The 10,407-nt window shown below is 43.1% G+C and overlaps 2 protein-coding genes and 1 long non-coding RNA gene across 3 annotated transcripts in view; all 3 read left to right on the forward strand.

Annotated features, from left to right (window-relative positions):
• Positions 1-105, forward strand: part of LOC109485233 (rho GTPase-activating protein 19-like) — a 9,134-nt gene extending 9,029 nt beyond the window's left edge. The window contains exon 14 of the mRNA XM_019788678.1: positions 101-105. Within this exon, the coding sequence (XP_019644237.1) occupies positions 101-105 (5 nt within the window). The remainder of the gene's footprint in view (positions 1-100) is intronic.
• A 12-nt stretch (positions 106-117) lies between these two features.
• LOC109485340 lies at positions 118-1,855 on the forward strand. The gene is made up of 2 exons (XR_002141120.1): positions 118-226; positions 425-1,855. It is a non-coding gene; the product is annotated as an uncharacterized LOC109485340 (long non-coding RNA).
• A 291-nt stretch (positions 1,856-2,146) lies between these two features.
• LOC109485339 lies at positions 2,147-10,407 on the forward strand. Its single transcript, XM_019788896.1, has 10 exons — positions 2,147-2,856; positions 3,319-3,560; positions 4,095-4,222; positions 4,644-4,810; positions 5,258-5,417; positions 5,650-5,816; positions 6,179-6,315; positions 6,804-6,970; positions 7,103-7,236; positions 9,750-10,407. Exons 1-10 carry the CDS (start codon positions 2,351-2,353, stop codon positions 9,934-9,936), a joined length of 1,995 nt encoding a protein of 664 aa, XP_019644455.1. The 5' UTR covers positions 2,147-2,350; the 3' UTR covers positions 9,937-10,407.

A 10,407-nucleotide genomic window follows, 5' to 3' on the forward strand; every position in this document is an offset into this window, starting at 1 on the left:
ACTCAGGTAAGGGCTCTGGTCACTTCAACACATCATCATGTAATGTGTCAATATCACAAGTGTTCACTCAACATCGAAGCTCAACAAACTTTTGTTGTAGGTTGATGCTTACTTTGAGCCTAACAGTAACTTGTTTTTACCTATCCTTCAGGATGCACAGGAGACTCCTGCCAAGAAAACTATGATTCCAACAGCATTTTCTCAGGCTCAGCAGCTTGCTGAAAAGGTATGTTACTTATTAGTGATGTGTGATATTGTTCAACAGTACAAACTATTTCCTTTGTATTTAGAGTTGTCCTGCAATCTTCTATGTCTAGGATGGACATCAATAACTTCGTATAAGTTGTCATATCTAAGTAAACTTCAATGCATATTTACATGTAAAGAAATAATGATGTCAGCTTTTGACCTCTGTTCCCTGCAGGAAAATGTGACGCTACACAACGTGGAAACTTCTCCGATAGCCTTGTGAAAGAGACAGTCGTCCTTGTAGATTTTGCTACTACTAATACATGTACTACATGTTTATGTACAACACATTTATATCATTTACTGAGATTTCTGTCAGACAAATGTGTCAGACAAAAATTATTAGCAACAGTCAAATAACTTCACATAACTTTGTTGCCTAAATCCAAAAGATGCCAAAGTTTCATCTGCCAGTATGATTGAGAAGTAATGGTTATCATTAATTTACACATATCAGAACATATGTATTTTCCAATAGCTAATAATAGTAAGTTTGAAATGTTTCACATGCATGCACTGCCTCAATGTCTTATAAAAACAAGAAGCACTCAGTCACTATTTCAAGATAGAGTTTTTGCATTTGATACCAACTAAGACTTGTATACAGGAGGTTGTTGTCTTATCTACCTTTTTAATAAGCCTTGAAGTTCATTTATCTGTATTTGTGGCTGGACAATTGAAGAAACTCATTAAGAGATGTTGATTGGTTCATCCAAGTCATTTGGAAGAACGTTACTTGAATTAGGAGCTGAATTGTTTTGTTTGTATCTTTCTTTGGATTTGGCAGCTGAACCTGATTCAAGGGATTTCTACTTGTGCAATAAGTGAACATCCTTCTAAATAACATGACATAGAGATTAAGGCTTTTCCAACTATCAACAGCATAAGTTAACAAAGCTTCGGTTTAATTCAGTTGCAAAAAGATTTCTCTGTACTCTGCAAAGAAACCTCAGATATACTCAAGTACATGGTGAAATTTATTCTACCTTTAGAAAAACTAGACAGTTGCTTTCATCACATAGATAAGAATACTTTTCATCACATGCATCCTTTTTTTAATTTGATCACCTTTTTAAAAGGAGATGATTAAGCAGGAAACTCGAAAATTTCTGTTACATTGATAGAATCTGTTGTATATTTCATGCAGTCATTATTTTACTGTAGGCTTTTGGAATATGCTTATTCCACCACATATATGCATGTGCATGCAAATAGAATTTAGTTTGCAACATTCTACTATACTAGTATATAAATGCTGATAGTCTAAGACATTGTTTTGATGGCCATTGGTGGTAGGGACTATAGATTACTTTTTCAATCTGTTGGTATTTGAAGTTTTAATTATCAGTTTAAAGAAACCGTTAGCCCAGCAGTGTGTATACTGCAACTCATTTGTAACATTATTACTTTGTATTATTATTATTAATTCCTTTCTTGTAAATTTGTATCATATTAACCATCATTTTGTAATATTTAAATTCCAATACTATTATTGTTTAACCTGATTTGATGTATTATACCAATACTACCTTGTTGCACTGCTGTTTTCAGTCAGTTTGACAAGCTTGTATCTAAGTTGTGTAAGAAAATGTGGTCATAACCTGAACAATCAGTCTCGTTTTTGTTTACCCTTCATTTGTCATAGACACATACCGCATATGCAGGTAAGAAGAACCAAGGACATTATGCATTCAATTAGATAACTAGGAGAATGATAACATTTATATTTAATCCAGCAGATTAGATGAGCTCATACAAGTTCCCTTATTATTAGGAGAAAACTGATGGTATTCTTGTGACAAATGTCAGAAAGCAAGTCATGTGACCTCTTACCCCGAAATACAGAATTGTTTAAACCACACTGCGAACACCTTTCCCTCCTACCGTGAAATAAAAAAAAACGCGAAAGTACATGCGTTTACAGTAACTGGACTTAGTGTGGCTTTCTGATGGCGTTGATTTGCATGCCGCTGAAGGATTGTAAACACAGACATCAACTGAGTGTATTTGTCTGGCAGAGGTCGCGCCGAACTTTGTACGTTGTATCGTCCTAGAGTTGTTTTGTTCTAAAGGCTAACTCCACGTCTTTTATACGTGTACCATGAGGACGTTTGTTGTTTCCGTTGTCCTCGTTCCCTTGCTGGTTTTCCTCCCCGCTGCCTTCGGAGATGCTCCCGAGGCTGCTCAGCGCCGTCTGGCCGTCCTGAAGACCCGGATCCCGGCTCACATGGGCCCGGTGAGGTATAACTACACCGCCGCCTTCAGGACCGCTCCTAACGGTACCCTCCAGTTCAGCCTCGGCATCTTCGGGCCTCTGTCCTCAGGTGGCCCGGCCCTCCACCCGCCGCTCCGGCTTCGCTGGGAGGAGTTTGAGGACTTCGGCAGCCCGGCCGGCCGGGAGATCGTGTCCAACCCCTCCGTGGTGTACGCGCCCGGTAACGCCCTGCAGGTGTTCGTGCAGTGCGCGGACGGACAGGTGTATTATCGGATTCAGAATGAAACCTGGGGGCGGGACTTCGAACGGTGGGCACCCCTCCCGGCCGGGACTTTACCCACAGACACAGGCGTGAATCTCACAGGAAGGGACTCGGTGACTGCTGTCGCGTGGTAAGTGGTATCGTGATGATTTGATATTCTGGTGTCCCATGTCCTGAAACAATCATTGGCTTTGCCACAGTACTTGATGCATCAAAGTTCAGCGTTTGAGTATACGCACACGCCACTTTATATCTCACGAACTTTTAAAAAGTTGAACTTTGAGTTTGCCCGTTTGGGACAAATAGAGACCTGTTTGATCACACTGCAGATTGGTATCTAGAAACACTTTTGGGGTAAATGACAACACGTTTGTTTTAAAATCGAGTGTGACCCTTGCTTTTGCAATTACAATGCGCTACAAGGTTTATGTATGACTTGAAAGACATTATTACGCACAAAACGTAAGATAATTCGTTCTTTATGAAATCCATTGAGTGATATGTCAACTTTGGTCGCTCACTGGTTGCAGCCTCTAGTAGAAAGTTAAAGGGGGCGTTACTCTAATTGTCTTGGTTACATTGCCTTTATCAGGGAAGGTAAAACCGTGGTGTTCGCCCGCTCCATGACCGCGACGTCCGGCCTGTACTGGACCTACAGCGGGCCCGACGGTTTCCAGGTGTGGCAGAGCCTGGGAGGCGACCTGGTGACCGACCCGTCCATCGTGTACAACACCTACACCAAGTACCTGGAGGCCTACGCCATCTTCCCTGATGGGAAGGTTCACTACCAGACACAGGTCCACAGCACGGAGTGGCAGACATGGCGCGTACTGGGTAAGGATCCGGTCACGTAGGTCGCGCGATTGTTGTACGATCGCAAACTTAGGGTATTCTTGGGATAGATGTGCAGGTAATAGGTGTACAAAATTCAGTTGTCTTGGTCCTCATTCCTCGTCCGTGGTTAGTTTTACCATAGCCTGCTTGAAAATCCTAGGGTTCAAATTTGTACTCTGACGTCGACCTACGACAAATGTGACGTCACCGTAAGTTAGCAGAGGGCAATCAAAAGAGATAGATTATGTACAGTTTACATTCTTCATGTATGTCATTAGTTCAACTATCTGTCAAATATTTGGTCGCTTAGCATTATTAGTCTCTAATGTGAAAAGGGAGTGTTAGGCTTTATAGGGAGGCTGCCATAACCAACATTTTCTACACTAAACAAGTAGGGTTGGTGGCTACTCTGTCGTCTCTGTATCTGTATAGCCGGTATAACCGCCTTTCGGCGTAACACACCGCCTTTCGGCGTAACACACCGTCGTACATGAACCTCCGTAAACATAGTTAATTTTGAATCATCCTCTCCAGGCACATTTGCACCAGCTATGCAGAAACTGTCCCGCCCACAGGCCCACAGCATGAGTCAAGCTATCTTCAACGGCATGACGGAGGTCTTCGCTGTCGGGACGGACGGCCGCCTGAAGCACATCAAACAGGTCTGCTGGTCTTGAAAACAATAACAATACTTCCAGTATGGGCTGAGTTGTGTGTTTGTGTCTTTGTCCAAATTGCTTCGGTGCATGTTGAGTGGAAAGTGGTTTTAAAACCATGCACTCATCGGGTGGTATTTAACATGAGGGATCCAGGAGGTAGTGTAATACCCGGTTTAATTAACATTATTAACAATATATATAATCCCTTCCATATTTCCAATACATTCAACAAAACCCAAAACACTTCCCAGAGGTATGTGAACTTGCAGGTCACGAAAACCCAAAATATTTCCCGGAAGTCTGAAATCTTCGATATCTGTATTGTGTTGCGTTGTGTCGTTTTGTCCTCGAAAACATTTCAACATTTGTATACACGAGAACAAACCTCAGAACCAATCGACTAACACGTTTTTTCTGCCCCCAGACGACATGTGATAAGGTGGTGAGTCCGTGGGGTTACTGCACCTGGGCTGTTTGGTCAAACGTCGGGACCGGACAGATCCCAACACCGCTCAGTGACGTCAACCCACTGACTGCCGGGAACAACGTCCATCTCGGGAACGAGATCTTTGTCGTGCCCAAAGATGGCAGGTATGCCTTTTTTTTACAGAGATTGAGCTTCATCATGCTAATAAGGCTGCCGCTTGGGACCAAATTTATGTTGATTATCATCTTATGGGGCTCAACGAAGTGAATGGAAAGTCTGTGAATGTGACCCACGACAGACCGTATAAACATTTGGTAGACGTCATTTGACTCGGAAAAAAATCAAATGAGGTCTTGGTGTTGCTCCCACTTAGACAGCAACAAATATCAATCTGATTTAATCACTGGTCCCGACCAAAAAGGTTTTAACCTCTTGTTCGAGACCGCTAATCTCCAAGCAGATTTTCTGGTGGCAAAATCCAACAGGCAAGACACTATGCCCCCAGATAGTGCCCAGTTAGATAGTGCCTTCCCTATTGGTCTTGCCGTTTGGTTACGACTTCGCCACCGAAAGATCTGCTTGGAGGCTAGTCATGTCCTCGTCCTCCGCAGTCTGTCCCACGTGTGGCAGTCCGAGCGGGGCGGCCGGTGGCAGGGCTGGGAGACGGTGGGACGGCCTGCCAACGGGACAGCCGCTTCTCTTCCCACAATCCACCAGGATGAGGAGTACGGTGGCTGGTGGGAAGTGTTCGTCATCAACTCTAATGACAAGGTAGGGGCAAATCTTCAATGAGTATTTGTTAAGATTGACTACTGGTAGGGACGATGATGCCAGCTTACCAAAAAAAAATCTGGCAAAATAGAAAGCTCGAGAATACGCCAAAACGCTCACAAAATAAGCTTAACTTCTGCTTCTAGAGTAACGATTGACAAAGCAAGTATGTTTTGTAAATTGAATATCATCCTGACGCCTTCACCCAAAACTGTTTAACTTTGTTTGACAGGTTGATGAAGTGTTGCAAAACAAGACGTTGGATTTGTCTCCGCTGAACATGAAGTCAGGCTCCGCTCTGACAGTGAGCTGGATGGTCCCGCCCGATCAGGCCACTGCGGATGACTGGATCGGGATCTACCAGGCAGGTGCTGATGACGACACTTACCTGGACTACAGGTCTGTAACTATGTTTACCCGTAAAACTCTGTGAGCGCCAATTGCATGGGAATTATTTTTTGGGAGACCAAACTGTGGATTTGTGTATCTGTTTGTCCGGACAAAGTAGGTTGACAGAACGTGGGCGGGGAAAGATTGATAGGCCAAAAGGTCAGACGAGTGAAACGGGGTTAATTTAAGAGTAGATCCTCGGCACGTGGGTAGGGAAGAATGTCAGGCATAATGGCAGGAGATCAAAAGGTCATGCACAGGAAATGGGGTGAACTTGAGGGTAACAAAATTTTTTCCGGAAGTCTTAAAACTTCGATTTCTTGTTCCTTGAGTATCTCATTGTTCCGTCTCAAACGACGACCTGTTCTCAGATACGTCCAGGGCAAGCTGCACCCGACCCGCGAAATCGTCCCCAAGGGCTCTGTGAACATGACACTGAACCTGCCGGAGGGGAACTACCAAGCTCGATATCTGGTGAACAAGAAGTTTGTCAGCGTCCTGTCGACGGGTAAGTTTGGTACAAAAGTTACTCTACTCTCCAAGCAAGATGAAGATATGCTTTCTAACATTAGGAACAAATGTTGATTCTGCACCGGCTATCAGAAAACAGTATGAAGAAGACGGCCACTATCTTCCCAATCAACCCTGCTTCTAAAGTATGGATGAACCAGAAACAAACATGTGAGGTCGCTGCAGGTCATCAACAAATCATGTCATTCTATTCCTCACTCGATTTTGTTTCTGTAAACTGTCTTGTGCAATGTGTTATCTCTGCAAACGCCAATTGTAAATTGCTCAAATTCCTCAAATCTTTCTGGACCGTCTCACTCTTCCACCTATGAAGCTGTGAATGTACAGAGCTTTGTAGTCTAACTTCTGAAGGAATTGCTGAAAGTTCAGTCAATCAACTAGAGCTTCGAATATTCATCGTGTAAGACCTATTTTGCCATTCTATCAATATCTATTTCTCAACACACCACGTGTTTACGTGTGTAGATTTTGGCATCAGCAACAGTCCAAACGGTAATCAGTGGGAACAGACGTACCGAGGCTTCGCTGTCGGACTGGGTACGGACCAGGACAGGTTCATCAAGTGCGCGGATGATGGAGAACAAACCATCCACAAGCTAGAAGACGCTTGGCAAGCTTTCGAACAGGGCGAGGTATGACCTTGTTGTCTCTTTTTCACTTGATGTTCTGTAGAAAAGGATAAGATTGGTCGTCATATACGTGCATGGCTTCACTCTACATCTTTCCTTCCCCGTTTCTGTTTTCTTCTCCCCACCATCTTTCAGATAACAGAGGGGCTACAGTTGTTTGGCCAGGCACTGAAGGACCTGCACGCAGCCTTGGTTCAGAGTGGCGAGACTCAACTGGCACAGGCAGTGCTGCTGTTCATCGAGGATCTGTTAGAGTGCGCCTTGTCAAGGTGTGGTGAAATTTCATAGTTTTTTTATGTCCTTGGATTTATCAAACTTTATAAACAAATATAAATCCAGGACTGCCCAACTAGCCGGAGGCTATTAGAAAGGATTAGACCTCATAACAGGATAATAAACAATTAGGATTCCTCAGTTAGCACTGTCGGTTACAAGGAACAAGAACATTGCAGCTAAACGGCGCGGTCACATTTGTCGCAGGTCGTAGTGCGAATACGATTTTGGTATCGTTGGATTTTCAAGCAGGCTTTGGCAGAACCAGCCGCCGACATCATTTTCGGTAACAAGACAAGACTTTCCGTAACAGAGTTAGAACGACTTTTAAAAAGATGCCAACTTTATCTTTTTGATATATTTTATCTGCCCTTATGCCTAGGTCACATTTCCAAATCGGGGCCCGGTCGGGCCGTTTGTATGAACGAAAAACTAACAATTCATATCAAGAATATACAGGAATAGTGTCCATGATTACTATCAAAAAATGTCTGTGTTTTATTGTCTTTTATATCATACTTTTCGTTCCATAAGACTGCCCGGCCGTAAGACTGCCCGGCCCGGTTTGGAAATGTGACCTCAGCATTACCTCTTCCCTCATGACCTCCATGAAAAGCCGCCTGCATGCCAGATTTGAACTTCTCATGAATAATCGATGGTTCAAACAAACCAGCCATTCCCATCTAGCCCGCATGCCAAAAATGTATTTCTTATCGTCTTACTTTCTTTTATCTTGGATTCTTAAATTAGGTTGTTGTGAATTGCCCAATGATCCCAAGACTGCGGGTACACGTGGTTCCTTAGAATATATCGAGCTTTGTAAAACTGTCAAAAGACATGAATGGGTCCAGAACTCCCGGAGGTATGATACCTCCAAAGGCATGTCATTAAGACAACTTAATATACGTACAGGGGCTATTAATTATAAGCTGCGGCTCATTTGTTAGAATATCTTGTTATAAGGCTTCACGTGCACAGTTATTGTCGAAAAAAAACCGAAAGACACTAATGACCGCCTACACGTCCTGTCAAAAAACTTAATTACTGGAAAGCCTCGTGGCCTTTTCCGCATTTGACGCCTTAATCAGTCGTTTTAACCCTATGTAGCCCCGCCACGTGCGTTTGTATATCATCTCAGAGTGTTTGAATGAAAGCTCATCTGTGATGGTAGAATCCATAGTTACAAAGTTTAACACGAAAGGAAAGTTCGTGTTGGAACTAAGGCTTAAACTTTGTAATTACCCCTGAGTGTTGTTCACGTAGGACATGTAGGAAGGCTCTGTGAAATCGGAGAAAAGACGGCTGATGTTACAAATTGTATACATTGTTAAATATAACGTCCTCTGTATTTGTTGATCCCCAGGACAATTTGTATGATTGTTGACGCAGTCTATTTCAAGCCTCGGACGTCAGTATAATGTCCTTGGTATTTGCTGATTGCAAGGGCCTAGGGACGTAGTGCGCCATCACTAAGGTCTGCCCTGATACATTCGTCGTGCGATCGCAAACTTCAGACATTCTTGTGATAGCTGTGCATATGTTGTACAAAATTCAACTGTCTTCTTAGGGAAACGGCTCTCTTGAATCAATTCAATTCATTCTTAAGTTCAGGCACAGGGCCCGTATCAATACATGCATTAAAAATACAGGTACACAAGCATAAGATTAAATACATAATACAGATATGTACAGTAAATTGAAATGCAATGGTGACGAAATTTAATGTGGGGGCTGTTAAGATACCAGGTTGACATAGTGCTTCCAGAAGTTGCTGAGAGAGAATAAATCAGAATGAATTACAAGTTTTATGAAACCATTATTTGAGCTGAGGAGGCGTGTGGCAAAAGTGTGGGTTAGTATAATGACCGGTTACTATAATGACCGGTTAGTATAACTATAGTATACTATAGTTATATGTAGTTATAGTTATATGTAATACTATACTAAACTATACTATACTATAGTTACATGTGGCTTAGTATAATGACCGGTTAGTGTGGGTTGTTGACGCAGTCTCTTTCAAGCCACGGACGTCAATATAATGTCCTTGGTATTTGCTGATTGCAAGGGCCTAGGGAAGTAGTGGGCGTCATCACTAAGGTCCGGCCCTGATACATTCGTATCAGTACTATATAACTATACTATATAACTATAGTTTTATAGTTTAGTATAGTATTCTCCTGTGAGCTTCAAAAGTGTCAACTGCAGCTGTTACAAACACATGGCTAGCACCTTGTCCTTGTCAGTTGTAATTGCTTCTGTTACAGCCTGCTTGGAATTCTACAACGCCGAAATCACACAACAGCCCGCGACGACAGTGAGACCTCCACCTCCAACTTCCGTAACGACTCAGCCGTAATTGGTTGAAAGTAAAGCGGCCACTCACGCGTCCTGCCCCATGCATACCATGGTTGAAAAGCACAGGCTTTAGCAATCATATAAAGTTTGGTCATACCTGCGGGAAATGAAAACTTATCAAGGTGTTGTTGTTGTTGTTGTTTTGTAACAGGTGTGCACATTTCATCATAGACACGGCAGAGGAGTTGGAGATTTGGTACAAGGGCTCACACGAGATCTACCGAGACATCCGGGCCGCACAGAACAGCCTGGGCGCCCTGAAGGCGTACGTGCAGGGCGGGCACGTGGTGGGGAGGGCGGTGCGGACCTGCGTTAACCTCCAGGACACCAGAGCATGAGACATTATATCCTGATAGGATAGCGCTTACGTGATACGTGACCCGATGTGCATAAAATGTCCAAATTAGGGAAGAACTAGGATGGATTGTAGTGAAGGTTGCAAAAGGGTCGGAAAAATTACATTTGTATTATGGCTACGAAAAACGTTGTCACAAAAAAAATGCCTCGCACTCGGCCTGCATATACTATTTGGGGCCGGTATTCTTATGTCACAGCAGGCATGTCAACTCAGTGTCTCCACAACAACCATTAAATTGAGCGAAATATAGGGAGAATAAGTTGCCAGGGCAGTTTGGCCACCGTAGAGTTCCTTTGGACCGCGCAGGGGGCAATGACATCCTAACAGCGGACTCTCACCCCTCTGGCCATTAATCCTATTTTTGATGAATTCTATTATATTATATTTCAGTCCATACCATGGTATGGATGAAATATATTGTGTTCTCTCATGTTTCTTCTCCTCCTTCTTC

This window comes from Branchiostoma belcheri, unplaced genomic scaffold (genome assembly GCF_001625305.1).
Source record: "Branchiostoma belcheri isolate BF01 breed outbred unplaced genomic scaffold, Haploidv18h27 scaffold74, whole genome shotgun sequence".
NCBI lineage: Eukaryota > Metazoa > Chordata > Leptocardii > Amphioxiformes > Branchiostomatidae > Branchiostoma > Branchiostoma belcheri.